Raw genomic sequence first — 19,069 nt, 5'->3', positions numbered from 1 at the left:
TGTACCAGAAGATCCTTGAAAAATTTATACGTTATAATTGTCATATCAGAATTTTTTGTTCTGCCTTCTTGTTCTCAGTACCTTCCTTTTATATGAGTCTGTGTCATGGTTCTTTTGTCTTTACAGCATCACGAATAAAGGTTCTATATACTACTATTTGTTTGGTGATACAACTCAAAGTAAAATATATATACTCATATTCATCTGCTTATTTTTTGCTATCTAGGCTTTTTCTATTATCTGATTTGTGCTATTTTTTTTTTTGGGGGGGGGGAAGGGAGAGTGGCTTTGTTTATATGTACATAAGTAAAGCCACACTGGGAAAAGACCAAGGGTCCATCGAGCCCAGCATCCTGTCCACGACAGCGGCCAATCTAGGCCAAGGGTACCTGGTGAGCTTCCCAAACGTACAAACATTCTATACATGTTATTCCTGGAATTGTGGATTTACTACTACTACTACTATTTAACATTTCTAAAGTGCCACCAGGATTGCGCAGCACTGTACAATTAACAAAGAAGGACAGTCCCTGCTCAAAGGAGCTTACAATCTAAAGGACAAAAAGTGCAGTCAATCAAGATTGAGGCAGTCTAGATTTCCTGGATAGAGGTACAATGGTTTGGTGCTGAAAGCGACATTGAAGAGGTGGGTTTTGAACAAGGATTTGAAGATGGGCAGGGAGGGGGCTTGGCGTATGGGCTCAGGGAGTTTATTCCAAGCATAGGGTGAGGCGAGGCAGAAAGGGCGGAGTCTGGAGTTGGCGGTGGTGGAGAAGGGTACTGAGAGGAGGGATTTGTCCTGTGAGTGGAGGTTACGGGTAGGAGCATAAGGGGAGATGAGGGTAGAGAGGTAGTGAGGGGCTGCAGATTGAGTGCATTTGTAGGTTAGTAGGAGAAGCTTGAACTGTATGCGGTACCTGATCGGATGCCAGTGAAGTGACTTGAGGAGAGGGGTGATATGAGCATATCGGACTAGGCGGAAGATAAGACACGCAGCAGAGTTCTGAACGGATTGAAGGGGGGATAGATGGTTAAGTGGGAGGCCAGTGAGGAGTAGGTTGCAGTAGTCAAGGCGAGAGGTAATGAGAGAATGGATGAGAGTTCGGGTGGTGTGCTCAGAGAGGAAAAGGCGAATATTGCTGATGTTATAGAGAAAGAAGCGACAGGTCTTGGCTGTCTGCTGGATATGGGCAGAGAAGGAGAGGGAGGAGTCGAAGATTACTCCAAGGTTGCGGGCAGATGAGACGGGGAGGGTGAGGGTGTTATCGACTGAAATAGAGAGTAGAGGGAGAGGAGAAGTGGGTTTGGGTGGAAAGACAATGAGCTCGGTCTTGGCCATGTTCAGTTTCAGGTGGCGGTTGGACATCCAGGCACCAATGTCGGATAAACAGGCCGATACTTTGGCCTGGGTTTCAGCAGTGATGTCTAGTGTGGAGAGATAAAGCTAGGTGTCGTCAGCATAAAGATGATATTGAAAACCATGAGATGAGATCAGCGAGCCCAGGGAAGAGGTGTAGATTGAAAAAAGAAGGGGTCCAAGGACAGATCCCTGAGGAACTCCAACAGAGAGCGGCTTGGGGGTGGAGGAAGATCCATGAGAATGTACTCTGAAGGTACAGTGGGAGAGATAAGAGGAGAACCAGGAGAGGCCAGAGCCCTGGAACCCAAATGAGGATAGTGTAGCAAGAAGTAAATTATGAGTGACAGTGTCAAAAGCGGCGGATCGGTCGAGGCGGATGAGGATGGAGTAGTGACCTTTGGATTTGGCAAGGAACAGGTCATTACAAACTTTAGTGAGTGTCGTTTCTGTTGAAGCGGATCGAGGATGGCATGAGAGGAAAGAAAATCAAGGCAGCGGCTGTGAACGGCGCGTTCAATTATCTTGGAGAGGAAGGGTAGGAGGGAGATGGGGCGGTAGTTGGAACGACAGGTAGAGTCTATTGATGTTTTTTTGAGGAGTGGTGTGACTACAGCATGCTTGAAGGAGTCAGGGACAGTTGCAGTGGAGAGAGAGAGGTTGAGGATATGACAGATGGGGGTGTGACAGTAGGAGAGATGGTGTTTAGTAAGTTAGTGGGGATGTGATCAGAGGAACAGGTGGTGCATTTCAAAGAGGAAAGAAGGTGGGCGGTTTTCTCCTCGGTGATATCAGGAAAAGAGGAGAAGGAGGCCTGGGTTGGTTGGTTGAGGGAGTGGGTTAAAGGGTGAAGAGGAAGAGGTGGCTTGGTAGTGAATTCGAGGTTGATCTTCTGCACCTTGTCGCGGAACTAGTCAGCCAGTGATTGAGGAGAGAGTGAGGGATGGGTGGGAGCAAAGGGCACTTTGTTAAGGGTGGCGAAGAGACGACGAGGGTTGGAGTCGAGAGAATTAGTCAATTGGGTGTTATAGTCCTGTTTGGCAAGGAATAGGGAGGACTGGAAGGAGGATAGCATGAATTTGTAATGAATGAAGTCGCTATGGGTGCGAGATTTCCTCCAGAGGCGTTCAGCAGATCGGGCGCAGGAGCGAAGGTATCGGATGCAAGGGGTCAGCCAGGGCTGGGGATTAGTATGCCTTGTGGGACGGGAGATGGATGGTGCAAGGGTGTCCAGAGCAGAGGAGAGAGTGGCATTGTAAGTAGAGACAGCCTTGTCGACAGACTTGGAGGACATGATGGACGGGAGGAGATTAGACATACTAGAGGATAAGGTGGGAGGGTCGACAGCCTGGAGATTCCTGAAAGTAGTGGTTAGTGTTGGGCAGGACTGAGGGGGAGGGTGATGAAGTGTGAAGGTGATCAGGTGATGATCTGAAAGAGGAAGAGCAGAGGTGCAGAAATTGGAGGGTGAGCAGGTAGAGGAGAGGACGAGGTCAAGACAATGGCCAGTTTGGTGAGTAGGGGTGGTGGAGCTCAGCTGGAGGTTGAAGGAGGATGTCAGAGTGAGGAACTGAGAAGCGTAAGAATCGGATGGGTCGTCAGCGTGTATGTTAGTTAAAGTCTCAAAGAATGAGGGACCAAGATGAGGGTTCAAGAAAAACAAACAGAGAGCCAGGCATCGAAGTCAGTAAGGAAGGAAGAGGGGGACTTATCAGGGGGCCGTAAATGACTGCAACTCTGAGTGGCAGTGGGTAGAATAGACAGATGGAGTGAACTTCAAAAGATGAGAAGCAGTGAGACTGCGGTAGGAGGAGGGGTTGAAAACTACAGGAGGGCGAAAGTAGAAACCCGACGCCTCCTCCGCTGCCAACTTGGCGGGGAGTGTGGGAGAAAAGATAACCTTTATGGCATAGGGCCGCGACTGAAGCAGAGTCGTCGGGGGTGAGCCAGGTTTCAGTTAGGGCGAGCAGTTGAAGGGAACGGGAGATGAAGAGATCATGGGTGAAGGGAAGTTTGTTGCAGACCGTGCGGGCATTCCACAGGGCACACGAGAAGGGGAGGGAAGAGGGGGGGAGGAGGGGAATAGAGATGAGATTGGAGACATCCCGAAATCATTTGCATGGATAGGACGAGGACAGGTGTTTGCATAGATAGGACGAGAGCTGATGTGGAGGACCAGGATTGGGATTAATGTCCCCAGCGGAGAGCAGGAGAAGGAGTAAGAGTGTACGGAGGAGAGGTATGACGACAGCGACGAAGGCGAGATGTACTCAGATAGAAAGGAGATGGATGAATAGAAGGAAGGAAATGTTTAAGGTTGAGAGCTGAGAAAAAGGAAGAGGAAAAAAAGAGATGGTGAGATGATGAATACAGATGGTGGACAATGTGTTACTGCAGTGTACAGTGGTTTAAGATGGAGAAACAAATTAGGAAGGGACAGTGCCAAGAAGAAAAAGTGTACTGGAGCCATAAGTAGTAACTGAGAGAAAAGTGGATCGGAGTGGACCTGGGAGTCACCCCGGAGAAGGCTAGTGGTTTATGGACTTGTTCTTTAGGAAACCGTCTAACCCCTTTTTAAACTCTGCTAAGCTAACCGCCTTCACCACGTTCTCCGGCAACGAATTCCAGAGTTTAATTATGCGTTGGGTGAAGAAACATTTTTTCCAATTTGTTTTACATTTACTACACTGTAGTTTCATCGCATGCCCCCTAGTCCTAGTATTTTTGGAAAGCGTGAACAGACGCTTCACATCCACCTGTTCCACTCCACTCATTATTTTATATACCTCTATCATGTCTCCCCTCAGTCGTCTTTTCTCCAAGCTGAAAAGCCCTAGCATCCTTAGTCTTTCTTCATAGGGAGTCATCCCATCCCCGCTATCATTTTAGTCGCCCTTCGCTGCACCTTTTCCAATTCTACTATATCTTTCTTGAGATGCGGCGACCAGAATTGAATACAATACTCATGGTGCGGTCGCACCATGGAGCGATACAACGGCATTATAACATCCTCACACCTGTTTTCCATACCTTTCCTAATAATACCCAACATTCTATTCGCTTTCCTAGCCGCAGCAGCACACTGAGCAGAAGGTTTCAGTGTATTATGGACGACAACACCCAGATCCCTTTCTTGGTCCATAACTCCCAATGTGGAACCTTGCATGACGTAGCTATAATTCGGGTTCTTTTTCCCCACATGCATCACCTTGGATATATATGTGAAGATCTGACTTGCAATAAAATTTGAAATTGTCTCTGATGCAGGTGCTGCGATGCTAAAACATGTTGGGATGGTTAAACACTCATATCACGGAGTGGAGGAGTGGCCTAGTGGTTAGAGCACAGGTCTGATAATCCAGAAGTGGCTGGTTCAAATCCCACTGCTGCTCCTTGTGATGTTGGGCAAGTCACTTAACTCTCCATTGCCTCAAGTACAAGCTTAGATTGTGAGCCCTCCTGGGACAGAGAAATGTGCAGTGTACCTGAATGTAACTCACCTTGAGCTACTGCTGAAAAAGGTGTGAGCAAAATCTAAATAAATATTTAAAGTCTGAGCCACATTTTAATATATATATTTATTTATAATAATAAAATTGTTTTGAGTCTATTGGCTGCACTACTGCTCTTTTTATTAATAATAATATAATAATAAAACTTTATTTCTAGCCTACTATCAGGCTTATTTTCAAAACAGAAGGGCGCCCATCTTTCGACACAAATCGGGAGATGGGCGTCCTTCTCCCAGGGTCGCCCAAATCGGCATAATCGAAAGCCGATTTTGGGAGTCCTCAACTGCTTTCCGGCCCGGGGACGACCAAAGTTCACGGGGGCGTGTTGAAAGCATAGCGAAGGCGGGACTGGGGCGTGCCTAACACACGAGCGTCCTCGACCACTAATGGAAAAAAGAAGGGCGTCCCTGACGAGCACTTGGCCGACTTTACTTGGACCATTTTTTTTTATGACCAAGCCTCAAAAAGGTGCCCGAACTGACCAGATGACCACTGGAGGGAATCGGGGATGACCTCCCCTTACTCCCCCCAGTGGTCATAAACCCCCTCCCACCCTAAAAAAAAAACTTTTTAAATATTTTTTGCCAGCCTCAAATGTCATACCCAGCTCCATGACAGCAGTATGCAGAACCCTGGAGCAGTTTTAGTGGGTGCAGTGCACTTCAGGCAGGCGGACCCGGGCCCATCCCCCCCCCCCTACCTGTTACACTTGTGGTGGTAAATGTAAGCCCTCCAAACCCCACCAGAAACCCACTGTACCCACATCTAGGTGCCCCCCCTTCACCCCTTACAGCTATGGTAGTGGTGTACAGTTGTGGGGAGTGGGTTTTGGGGGGGGGGGGGTTGGGCGGCTCAGCACACAAGGTAACGGAGCTATGCACCTGTAAGCAATTTCTGAAGTCCACTGCAGTGCCCCCTAGGGTGCCCAGCTGGCGTCCTGGCATGTCAGGGGGACCAGTGCACTTTGAATGCTGGCTCCTCCCACGACCAAATGGCTTGGATTTGGTAGTTTCTGAGATGGGCGTCCTGGGTTTCCATTATGGCCGAAAATCGGGGACAACCATCTCTAAGGTCGACCTAAATTTCGCGATTTGGGCGTCCCCGACCGTATTATCAAAACGAAAGATGGACACCTATCTTGTTTCGATAATACGGGTTTCCCCGCCCCTTCGCCAGGACGTCCTGCGAGGACGTCCTCAGGAAAACTTGGGCGCCCCTTTTGATTATGCCCCTCTACATCTGTCATTTTAAGCAGGGAACAAAATTGCATACAAAGTAAAATACAATAATACAAACAAAAACACGTAATAAAAAAAAACTAATAGTAAACCATGTAATACTGCAACTTAAATATATATATACAATACAGTATTAGACTAAATATCCATATGCTTGAATGAACATACAGGTTTTTAATTCTCTCTTAAACTGAACAATGTTCTGCAAGGACCAAGTTCAATAGGCAAGCTTTACCATAATTTAGGGCCATTAACATAAAATATAGAATAAGTGAACCTGCCTAAAAAAATGGGACATCAAGTAGCTGCTTTTGAGATAATCTAAGAGCATGTTGAGGTTGATAACTTCTTAGAGTGGGCTGAAAAGATTAATGCAGCACAGGAAGAGAACAGCTCACACAGAAAGTTTGCTTTCCCTCACCCAGCCTAGCCCCAGGGGTTAGAAGCCTGGAGTGATGTCCCTGTCCCATACTGTGCATATAGTCTGAAGCCCCCCCCCCGCCCCCCATTCACCTAGACCATTACTTTTAATTTCTCTAGAGAGTGCATATTAGTATGCATTGTGTATTCTTGACATAAGCTTCCTACAGAGAAGATGCAGTAATCCTGTGCATGCACTACATGGTGATAAAAGTCACTTTGTAATGAAACATTTTTTGGTTGACTTCATATATGACTCCAAAGTCACTTCCATGTGAAAATGGATAAAGACACCTAGCTACATTGTTCAACTTTTTCTGTGCTTTCCTAGTTCATAACTTGGTCAGACAGTGTGTGAGACACCAATCAAGGAAATGCAGAAGTTGAGTTTTACAAGCCATGCTACTAGTTAATGACTTTACATGCTCTTTATTAGTAAACTATCAGAGCAGAAAGATGTGCATTGTCTGTGTGATGGAGCCCTTGCAATTTTATAGATCAGAACTCACCTTGCAATCCTCACAGCAGCATTTGTTGGCTGTTCCATCTTTGTTTGCTGCTATGCTCATCATGATTCATATTTCTGCTTTCTCTTGTGTCACTGGGTTTATGAGTTGTTTGTTTTTGTGGCCTGCTCCCCCACTATCCTAATAGTAGTTCTTTTCCGATTTTTGTGTTTGTTTTATTTTGTAAACCTCTTGGTTCTACGTTTTAGTCAAAGCGGTATAGCAAATGCAAATAAAGAATAATACAGTTAATGATTATTCTCTCTCTTGCTCTGTTTTTTAATTATTTTAAAAAGAGAGCACTCTTTAAAATGCAGCATTTAAAAACTTTTACTAACTAGGGTTGCAATTTGATTAAAAATTGTAATCGCAATTAATCGTGCAATTAAAGGTATTTATTTCCCACTGGAGTTCCTTGTGACTCTGGGCAAGTCATTTAACCCTCCATTGCCCCAAGTATAAAATAAGTACCTGTATATAATATACTACCTTTATGTGCTTACAATCAAAGTGGTTTACAAATCAAATTCCATCCCACTTCCCCTCCCCAAAGGACTGATAATCTCCTTCCCTCCAACCCGCAAGTCCAACATCTCAATCCCTTTCTCTTCCTCCAAGTCCATTATTTCTCTTTCTTGCCTGGTTCCATTATCTCTCTCTCTCTCTCTCTCTCTTCCCTTCTTTCACTGGCCAGCACCTCTCCCCCCCCCCCCCCCTCCATCCCCATGAACAGCGACACAAATTTGGTGTTGCTTACCACCTTGGTCATAGCTTCCATTGGTGGCCCCTCCAGTTCTGTTTGTGGATCTGCAGCTCACTTCCCTCCCTCCTCCTGGGGTTCAGCATCTGCTCCCATCTCAATCCCCCTCCCACTATCAATCTACCTTAAAGATGGTCTTCTGTTCAGTCCCCAACAGCAACAATGTTGCACATATGCATGCATACCGTCTGCTCCAAAGCTTTCCTTCTAACCCATCCTACATCCTCAGACATCACTTCCTGTGTTTGCATAGGTAGAATAGGTCAGAGAGAAAGCTTTGAACCATGCTGTAGGCAGCGTATAAAACACCACATTTAAGGTACACCAGCATGGGGGGGGGGGGGGGGGGGTGATGTTGAATCAGGTAGGGGGAAAAATGCCAGACTAAACCATGGACAAGGGTTGGGAGTGGGAGAGCAGATGAAGGAGACAGGAGATGTTGCAAAGTGATTATTTTTTAAAATCATGATTAATAATTAATATATTAATCACAGAGTTAACTGTGATTAACTTGCAGCCCTATTACAAACAAAGACTGTTTGAGCAGGCTTTACTTAAGAGCAGTAATGGCGTTATTGAGATGAAGTTACTGTTATTGGGGAGTTTAAAGGCATAGATTGCTGGACTTGGGACATCAAAGTGAGGGACAGGGGTGTGCTTGTAAATTTTTAACAACGGGCTCTGTCTTTGGACGTAGCCATCCTTGCAATCTGGAAGGGGACGCTCATGGGTGGACTGGCAGGGGCAACGCATGCCTCTTTCAACCCCCTCCCCCTCGTGCGGGCATGCTAGGCATACCTTTGCTTGCAGGGATGCTGAGCCCCACCAGCCAATAAATGGACTGCTACCACTCCCCGCTGCTTGCTTCTGGCTCTGAACAGCATGCTGGGACTTCTCTCGCATGCATGAGAAGTCACAGCCTGCTGCTCAGAGCTGGAAACAAGGAGCTGGTACCAGCAGCAATCTATTTACTTGGCTGGGCTCAGCATCCCCACCAGCAAAGTAAGCAAAGATACTTACCTGTAGCAGGTATTCTCCGAGGACAGCAGGCTGATTGTTCTCACATGTGGGTCGATGTCCACATTGGCCCAGGAAGCAGCAAATTTTTTGCAAGCAAAAAAGAAAAAGTTTTGCCAGAGTCCGCGTGAGCGTGTCTGTTCAGTTAAATGAAAAAGCATAGAAACAAAGAAACAACAACAACTCCAAAGGGGAGGTGGGCGGGTTTGTGAGAACAATCAGCCTGCTGTCCTCGGAGAATACCTGCTACAGGTAAGCTGCTTGTTCTCACATATGGAGTATCCCTAGCAACCAGGCTCACTCAAAACAATGAACATTGGTCAATTGGTCCTCGCAACGGTGAAGGCATAACATAGATTGACCTGAAACCATAAACTAACTGAGAGTGCAGCCTGGAACAGAACAAAAATGGGTCTAAACCCCAAACAGATTCTGCAGCACTGACTGCCCAAACCTACTGTCGCATCGGGTATCCTGCTGAAGGCAGTAGTGAGATGTGAATGTGTGGACGGAAGACCACGTTGCAGCCTTGCAAATTTCTTCAATGGAGGCTGACTTTAAGTGAGTCACTGACGCCGCCATGGCTCTAACATCATGAGCCGTGACATGGCCCTCCAGAGTCAGCCCAGCTTGGGCATAAGTAAAGGAAATGCAATCTGCTAGCCAATTGGAGATTCTGCGTTATCCGATGGTGACTCCCCTCCTGTTAGAGTCGAAAGAAACAAACAACTGGGCGGACTGTCTGAAGGGTTTCATCCGCTCCACGTAAAAGGCCAATGCTCTCTTGCAGTTCAAGGTATGCAAATTGCTTTCACTAGGGTGGGTATGAGGACGGGGAAAGAATGTTGGCAAGCCAATTGACTGGTTCACATGGAACTTCAACGCCACCTTTGGCAGGAACTTAGGGTGTGTGTGGAGGACTACTCTGTTGTGATGGAACTTGATATAAGGTGCACTACTAAGGCCTGAAGCTCACTGACCCTACGAGCTGAAGTAACAGCCACCAAGAAAATGACCTTACAGGTCAAGGATTTCAGATGGCAGGAATTCAGTGGCTCAAAAGGAGCTTTCATCAGCTGGGTGAGAATGACATTGAGATCCCATGACACTGGCGCAGGTTTGACTGGGGGCGCTGACAAAAACAAACCTCTCATAAAGCGAACAACTAAAGGCTGTCCAGAGATAGGCTTACCCTCTACACGGGGATGAAAAGCACTAATTGCACTAAGGTGAACCCTTACAGAGTTGGTCTTGAGACCAGACTCTGATAGGTTTAGAAGGTATTCAAGCAGGGTCTGTGTAGGACAAGAAAGAGGGTCTACGGCCTTGCTGTCAAACCAGACGGCAAACCTCCTCCATTTGAAAGAGTACACCTTCTCGTGGAATCTTCCCTGGAAACAAGCAAGACTCGGGAGGCACCCTCTGAAAGACCCAAGGAGGCAAATTCTAAGTTCTCAACATCCAGGCCGTGAGAGCTGGATATGAGCAGAGAAGGAAAGAGAAAAGTTAAAGATGACCCCAAGGTTTGGAGCTGAGGAGACAGGGAGAATGAGAGAGCCATCAACAGAAATAGAAAATTGGGGGAGCGGGGAGCTGGGTTTGGGGGGGGGGGGAGGGGAAATGAGAAGCTCGGTTTTGGTCATATTTAATTTCAGGTGGCATTGAGACATCCAGACAGCAATGTCAGACAAGCACGCTGAAACTTTGGTTTGGATGCAAGGTGAGATATCAGGGGTCGAAAGGTAGATCTGGGAGTCATCAGCATAGAGATGGTAGGAAAAACCATGGGATGAGATTAATGAACCAAGGGAAGAAGTGTAGATAGAAAAGAGGAGGGGACCAAGAACAGAACCCTGATGTACGCCGACAGGCAGAGGGATAGAAGTAGAAGAGGATCCACCAGAGTGAACACTAAAGGTGCGGAGGGAGAGCTAGGAAGAGAACCAGGAAAGGACAGAGCCCTGGAATCCAAGTGAGGACAGGGTATCGAGAAGTATGCTGTGATCGACAGTGTCAAAAGCAGCGGAAAGATTAAGAAGAATGAGGATGGAATATTGACCTCTGGATTTAGCAAGTAATAGGTTATTGGAGACTTTAGTAAGCGCAGTTTTGGTTGAGTGGAGAGGGCGAAAACCAGATTGTAGTGGGTCAAGAATAGCATGTGAGGAGAGAAAATCAAGGCAGCGGTGGTGAACAGCATGCTCAAGTAATTTGGAGAGAAAGGGGAGGATGGAGATGGGTCGGTAATTAGAGGAACAAGTAGGGTCAAGTGAAGGCTTCTTAAGGAGAGGTGTGACCACAGCATGTTTAAAGGCAGTAGGGACAGCTGCAGTGAAAAGTGAGAGGTTGGGAATGTGACAGATAAAAGGAATAAGAGCAGGTGAGATGGCATTAAGAAGGTGGGTGGGAATGGGATCAGAGGAACAAGTGGTACATTTTGAGGAAGAAAGAAGCAGTGTAGTTTCCTCTATAGTAACCAGGAAAGGAGGAAAAGGAATGAGGGGAAGGAGAGAGAGGGGAACAGACTAGTGGAGGGAGAGGTGGCGAGGTAGAGAATTCAAGGTTTATCTTTTGAACCTTGTCGTGAAAGAATTCAGCAAGAGTCTGAGGAGATAATGAAGGGGGAGTTGGGGGAGGGGGCACCTTGAGGAGAGAGTTCAATGTGGTGAAGAGAAGTCGAGGGTTAGAGCCAAGAGAGTTGGTCAGTTGGATATAATAATCCTGTTTGGCGCGTAAAAGAGCAGATTGGAAGGAGGTCAGCATGAACTTAAAGTATAAGAAATCAGTCAGAGCCAGAGGGATTTGGCGGAGCGGGTACAAGAACGTAGGTAGCGGATATTAGAAGTCAGCCAAGGTTGGGGTTTTGTACGCCTTACAGGGCGGGTCATCAAAGGTGCAAGAGTGCCAAAGGCAGAGGATAGAGTATTGTTGTAAGAAGAAACAGCCTCGTTGACAGACGTGGATGGTGCCACAGTAGAGAGGAGGTTTGAAACATGGGAGGATAGAGATGAAGGGTCAATATCGTGAAGATTCCTAGATAAATTAGATAAGATAGGACGGGACTGGGAGGGAGGAGATTTAATTGTGAAAATTAAAAGATGGTGATCAGAGAGGGGAAGATCAGAGGCAAGGAAACTAGAGGGTGAACAGTTAGAGGAGAAGATGAGATCAAGACAGTGACCATTTTGATGAGTGGGGAAGGTGGAGCATAGTTGGAGATTAAAGGAGGATGTTAAAGCGAGTAACTTGGAAATATAAGAGTTGGAAGGATCATTAGCAGGAATATTAAAGTCACCAAGGATGAGAGAGGGGGAGGAAGGATCATGGAAGAAGGCAAGCCAGGCATCAAAGTCACTGAGAAAGGATGAAAGGGACTTATCAGGGGGACGATAAATGACCGCTATTCGAAGAGGCAGAGGAGAGAAAAGATGGATAGAGTGGACTTCAAAGGAGGAAAAACAGTGAGATTGAGGTGGAAGAAGGGGTTGAAATCTGGAGGAGGGAGAGAGAAGTAATCCAACACCGCCCCTGCGGCCAGCAAGGCGAGGAGTATGTGAAAAAAGATAACCGCCATGGCAGAGGGCTGCGACTGAAACAGAGTCATCAGGGCAGAGCCAGGTTTCTGTTATGGCGAGCAGATGGAGGTGATGTGAGATAAAGAGGTCCTGGATATAGGGGAGTTTGTTACAGATAGAGCAGGCATTCCATAGGGCGCAAGAGAAGGGCAGAGAAGAGGAGGGGAGTAGAGGAATAGAGATGAGGTTAGAGAGGTCGCGGTGAGATCTATAGAGTTGGGATAATAGTTGGTGAGGAGGGCCAGGATTGGGATTGATGTCACCGGCTGAGAGTAAGAGAAGGAGTAAAAGAGAGCGGAGAAGAGTAGGAGAGGTGTGGCCACGAATGCGTCGAAGGCGAGAGGTATTTAGGTGGAATGGGGAAGGCAAAATGGAGGGAAGAAAGAGACGGAGATTAAAAGCCAAGAGGGAGGAAGAGGGTAGGAGAGAAGGTGAGGTGATGAAGTCGATGGATGGGCAGTGAGTTCCTGTAGCGGAGAGAGGTAGGGGGTGAGGGAAAAGATTAGGAAGGGACAGGGCTAGGAAGAGAATGTGAATAGGGGCCATAAACGACTGAGGTACTTTAGCAACTGGGAAGAATGTTAGACGTAGAGAGAAAAATGACCCGCGCGCCATTAGGCGCGTAGCACCTAGAGCAGAGGCCCTGAGTGGATCGGAGTGAACCTGGGTGTCACCCCGGAGAAGGCTGTAAGGATATGCAGATGAACTGCAAGTCCTCCACAGCACCTGAAAGGCAGTCGGTGGTAGAGCTGGGCACCTCTCAGCTGAGGAAAGGCTTACCAGGGGTTAGGCTGAAGCCAGCATTCCTCCCCCTAAGGGTCGCCTGATCCTAGCCAAAAAGCACCTGGAAACTCTGTGCACTTGGAGCGAGGGCCCTGGGAAGATCAGGGTGGACCTGGAGTCACCTCGGATACAGCTGTGAGGAAATGCAGAAGGGCTGCAAGTCCTCCACAGCACCTGGTGGGAGCGCTGAGCACCTAGAGCGGAGGCCCTGAGTGGATCGGAGTGGACCTGGGTGTCACCCCCGGAGAAGACTGTAAGGATATGCAGATGAGCTGCAAGTCCTCCACAGCACCTGAAAGGCAGCCGGTGGTAGAGCTGGGCACCTCTCAGCTGAGGAAAGGCTTACCAGGGGTTAGGCCGAAGCCAGCATTCAGGGCCGTGCCAAGGGTCTCTGGTGCCCCCCTGCAGACTATCAGTTGGTGCCCCCCCCCCATCTCGCTTTTTCATTAGATGTTTCTCCATTGCTATCTGTCTTTCCTTTAGACTGAAAACTACAGGCCCAGCCAGACCTGACAAAAGGGTCTACCACACCCTTCAATGTCAAGCATATTCTAGAAAACTGTAAATTAGCTTACACAGGAAAGCAGTTTAAAAAAATAAACACAATTCCTGCTGTTTCTTAACACTGCTCTCCAGAGAAAGCTCTGCCTTTATAAAGAGGCTTTTCAGTGGGACTTAGCCTATTAAAAACTATTAGCATAATTAGGAATGGCCAGCCCTTGTAACTGCAGAGACCTAAGCTTTGATTATGCATGTTCCTGTCTTTGTTACAGGGGGGGGGGGGGGTCTCTTCATCTCATTTACACAGTCTGACCTCCCTGGCTCACTGGGAGCCCAGTCTCTTGGAGACTGCTATACATTGCAAAATAAGATAGCAGATGTAAATTCTCAAAGTGGACATATTCCAAACACTAAAATGAAAATAAAACAATTTTTTTTCTACCTTTGTTGGCTGGTGACTTTCTTTTTCTGATCATGCTGGCCCAGTATCTGATTCTGTTGCTGGTATCTGTCCTCTTAACTCTGTTTCCAGGGCTTCCTTTCCACTGTATGTATCCCTCATTGATAAGTCTCTGACTCTAAAGTTTAGCAATTTCATTAAAGCAAAATGTATTTTCAAATATCACAAACTCTCCCTATCCAAGCAGAATGTTTTATATAAAAACAAACACACAAAAAAAGCAATCAGATTTTTACTTACCAGCTATTCTACACTATACGTCAGCTAAACTTCCTCTTTGAACCTCAGCCAATTAAATGGATTTTAGCTGTAGCTATGATAATTATGTACACATCATTGCAGTCATGCCCTCCTCTCAGTGTACATGCTCAAAAAACAAAAACTTTGAACCACTTACAGATAACAATTACACTATTTATTTTTTATTTCTCCCCAGTCTCACTTGCACACCTGCCTCCAAACCTGTTCTCTTTAATTTGAATGTTGTTCCAGCTCACCCTGAATGAAAGTTGTTCACACACCAAAGCCATAAATAGCTGCTGGTTGTACTCTTTGAAGCAGCTTTAGCAGAGCAGCATGTCTGTCTCAGCACTGCTGGGCTACCTTCCCTTCCTGATGCGGGGAAGGGCAGGGGAGAGAGGAGAATCACAACTTCAGGTAAAAGATTTTTTTTTTTGTTACATTTGTACCCCGCGCTTTCCCACTCATGGCAGGCTCTATGCAGCGGGCAATGGAGGGTTAAGTGACTTGCCCAGAGTCACAAGGAGCAGCCTGTGCCGGGAATTGAACTCAGTTCCTCAGTTCCCCAGGACCAAAGTCCACCACCCTAACCACTAGGCCACTCCTCCGCTCGTGAGTGGTGCCCTCTAGTGGTCGGTGTTGCTTACCTCGCTTACTGTGTTGGCACGGCCCTGCCAGCATTCCTCCCCTGAGGGTCGCCTCCCTTAAGGTACTTTGACACTGAACCTGCCTCAACGCCGAGGAACGATGTCCTCGATGGCGATGTCGAGAGGCTGACGGCCACTCGGACTGCAGGGAAGCTTCCTCCACAAATGTTGAATGGCAGTCGACCTGGGTGACAGCCAACGCTGATGCCGCAGGCAGCACCACTGTCGGGGACCACACCGCAGGAGAAGGGCCAGACACTGCTGCAGCAGATGGTACAGAAGGTGCAAGCACCCCCGACACCGAAGCTGAGTGACGTAGCAGTCCTTCCAGAAGTTCTGGAAACAAGGCCCGGATGCACTCGTCGAGAGACACCATTCAGAAGGCTGAGGAGTCGGTGAAACAGACGGTGTCAGAATCTGTGGAGGCTCGGGAGCAGGTACCGGGCTGCTAGAAGACCAACGCATCGGCACCTCCTGTATAGAGGGAGAGTAATCCTCTCTGCGACGTTTCTCGGGTGCTGACTCTCTCGACATCCCAGAGCTCCCAGCACCATGAGTTGGAGAATGATGACGGTGTTTCTTCGCCTTCGCTCGACGCCCGTCATCGAGACTCCTCAATACCGATGAAGACGTGGAATCCTCACGTTTCCACGGGGCTGGATCCGATGAAGTTTGGTCCCGGGGACCTGCATAACAGGAGGCCTCGAGGCAGGAGGAGACCCACTCGACGCCTCACTGCTCCCAGTGCGAACTGGTCTATCAGCAGCCATTACCTCTGGTCTCGACGTTGATGCTCCTTCCAATGGCGACGCCACCACCTCGGTACCAATGTCAAAGGACCGGACCGAGCCCCAAAAAGCTTTTTTCATTGCACTTCTCGAGACGCTTGGATCCATTTCTTCATACGAAGACACAGAATACAAGCGGCTGGGCTATGGTCGGGCTGGGACCAAGGCACTGGATACACTAGGCGTGGGTATTGGTACCTGAGATGGTCCGGTTGCACCGAGTACAACGTTTGAAGCCGCTGCGTGTCTTCGATGACATGGAAGGGAAAACGTCTTTGGTGAAATCAAATGACGCGATTGTGCCTGTTAAAAGAAAAAGGGACACAAAAGAAGAGACTAAGCCGGCCGCGTCGAAAAAATAAAGGAAACTTTAAAAAGTGAAAAAAATCTAAAGAGAAAACACTACAGGAACTTTTTTTTTTAACTGACAATAAAGAAAGAATAAAGAAAAAATAGCGAACACTCGCAAAGACTCTTTCCTAGGCCTGAGAGAGGAGAGCAGATAAAAACCTACCGCACCTCAACGCGGAGAAAAGAAAACTGAACAGATACGCTCACACAATGGGCGGGAAGTCATCCGCACATGCGCAGTGCACGCTGATCGTGCACCAGAAGACTCTGGCAAAACCTTTTCTTTTTTGCTTGCAAAAAATTTGCCGCTTCCTGGGCCGACGTGGACATGTCCTCGGAGAAAAAGAGAATTCATTAGGAAAGCCAAGCCCACATTTTGGGAACCAGTTGTTAAAGCAGTCATGGGGAGGGGTGTAATTTAACAACTGGCTCCCCAAATTCTTAAAAACTTAACAGCTGTCGCGAGCCTGAGAGCCTATTCCAGCACACTGCTGGTGAGGGGTTTATGCTTTATTGATTTGTTCTCTATTGATTTGTATTTTATATTGTCTGTACTCCACTGTGATTTTATTTTGAAAAATGGGCTAGCAAGCACTGTTAAGTGAACAAATACATACAAAGTCATGCAGCACCAGAGAGTAAGGCAGAAGGGTGAATTTAGCATTCTCTTTACAATTTCAGCACAGACTCATAGACAATAGTAATTCTCACTTTCCCATCAGTCAGCCTAGAACAGCACTGTCAAATTAACTCTATGTCATCATGAGATTTTGATTTTGTTCCAGCTTTCTCTGTTCTCTATTCCATTCCAAGGGGCTAGGATTGTATAGGGATGGAAGTTAGAAAATCTGGACTGGAATAACTTTGGAGGATAACAAGGCATTAGGCTGGCAACCCTAATCTAGGATATAAGAACAGAGCAATCTAGATCAGCAGCAGGATAGGAAGAAATAGGGGTGTTTCGAGTTCTTACTTTTAACCGTGAGGTACATGGATTTGCTGACATCTGCTCCCACATCATTGCTGACCTTGCAGAGGTAATAACCGCTGTCCTCCTCCAGGACGTGCTTAATCAACAGGGAGCCATTAGTGAGCACCTGAAGCCGGCCATTCAAGGCAATGGGCTGGAACTGTGGCACCCCAGCACCTATGACAGAACCCAAAATACTAGTCAAAAGAACAGCTGAAAATAAACAATGAACTAACTTTATCTGCTGATTTAACTGGGCACCAGTCTGAATATTGGCTGGTGCTCGGTTAAGTTCCATGTGCCCCACTAACCTAGATATTCAATACCTGAGGTCGAACATGAACAGCATTGAATATCCAGGATTAATTCAGCCCGCAGCAGTGAGAGGCTTACAAGCTGCTTACCACTATGGGCTCAATATCGATCCCTTAGATTTTAGCAAGGTCTTTGACAGGATTCCACATAGGTGACTCGTACACTGAGTGTCCTTGCTATTGGTCCTAAAGTGGCTGGCTTGGTCAGAAAATGATTGAGTAGCAGATAAATGGAGTATAGGGGTGATACCAGTGGTGTACCACAGAGATTAGTCTTTGGAGCAGTACTTTTCAACATTTCTGTAAGCAATACTGCAGAAGGGCTGTTGGGAAAGGTCTGCCTCTTTGTAGATACCAAAATCTGCAATAGGTCTTCCACCCTGGAAGGTCTGGACAACATAAGGAAGGTTCCAGCGAAGCTTGTGGAATGGTTTAGAAAATGGTCCTAAATCTGGGCAACCAGGAAATAAATTATTATTATTATTTGTTACATTTGTATCCCACATTTTCCCACCTATTTGCAGGCTCAATGTGGCTTACATAGTACCGTAACGGTGTTAGCCAGTTCCGGTATGAACAAAAAAAAAAAAAAACAGACCTGGGGTATGTAGTTGGATACTTAATCTCTGTACATTACTAATTGTATCTGATATCCTGGAATGACAATGTCATAACAAAACTGTGTAAGCCACATTGAGCCTGCAAATAGGTGGGAAAATGTGGGATACAAATGCAATAAATAAATAAATAAAATAAATAAAAAAATTCTAGTCCACAAAAATTCTGAAGGACCATCTGGCCAAACCTCCTGCCACATATCGTAGGCCCTTGTATACTATCTATCAAAGTGGGGAAACGCCCTGGTGGTGTCCAATGACTATGCACAGTGGGAACAGGTTTTTCCGTCATTGCTTCAGGTGTCCACCTCCAACGCCCTGGTGGAAAATGGCTACAGAATACTTTACTGTTGGTATTACACCCCTCAACGTTTGGCGAAGATGTTTCATCAAGGGTCAGCTCTATGCTGGCGCTAATGTGGGCTGGAGGGAGACATGTTCCATATTTGGTGGTCCTGCCCTCATGCCCAGACATTCTGGACCAGGGTTTTGAAGCTTGTTTTCAGTGTAACAAATGTTAATTATTAACTGAAAATGGACTATTGTCTTCTCCACTTTAAACCTCGAGAGGTGAAGAAGCCTACTCATTGCCTTGTCTCACAAATGTTTGTAGCAAGCAAGTTAGTTCTGGTGGCAGCATGGAGGAGCCCCCACCTCCCTGGTCTTCGAGCGATTTTACATAAGTTGGACTATATTCATCTGATGTCTAAATTGACAGCTATGCGTACAGGACATCTATCAAGATATCATAAAACTTGGGACCCATATGTTCAGTGGACTTCGAATCCAGACCCTTCTTTGATCATTAAATAATAAGAGGAGGGAATTTCTTTGGGGGGAGGGGGTTTGGGATATATTAGGGAAAGATGCTGAAGAGTTGTGCTTGTATTGAGACCCTATCTGTTGTAGGGTTGATTTATGGCTGTTTTTTGATATATATGATAACCTGTGACTCTGTTGCTATTGTTATTTTTCAATAAAAGAAAATAAACTTTGAAAAAAAATACATGTTG

The 19,069-nt window shown here is 46.7% G+C and overlaps 1 protein-coding gene across 1 annotated transcript in view; it reads right to left on the bottom strand.

Annotated features, from left to right (window-relative positions):
• The window catches only part of DSCAM (DS cell adhesion molecule), a 999,367-nt gene that overhangs the window by 492,182 nt on the left and 488,116 nt on the right, over positions 1-19,069 (bottom strand). The window contains 1 exon segment of the mRNA XM_030205023.1: positions 17,129-17,302. Coding sequence (XP_030060883.1) covers positions 17,129-17,302 — 174 coding nt within the window.

This window comes from Microcaecilia unicolor, chromosome 5 (assembly GCF_901765095.1).
Source record: "Microcaecilia unicolor chromosome 5, aMicUni1.1, whole genome shotgun sequence".
NCBI classification, from domain to species: domain Eukaryota; kingdom Metazoa; phylum Chordata; class Amphibia; order Gymnophiona; family Siphonopidae; genus Microcaecilia; species Microcaecilia unicolor.
The sequence above is the reverse complement of the archived record's forward strand: the minus strand, read 5'-3'. Positions and strand labels throughout refer to the sequence as shown.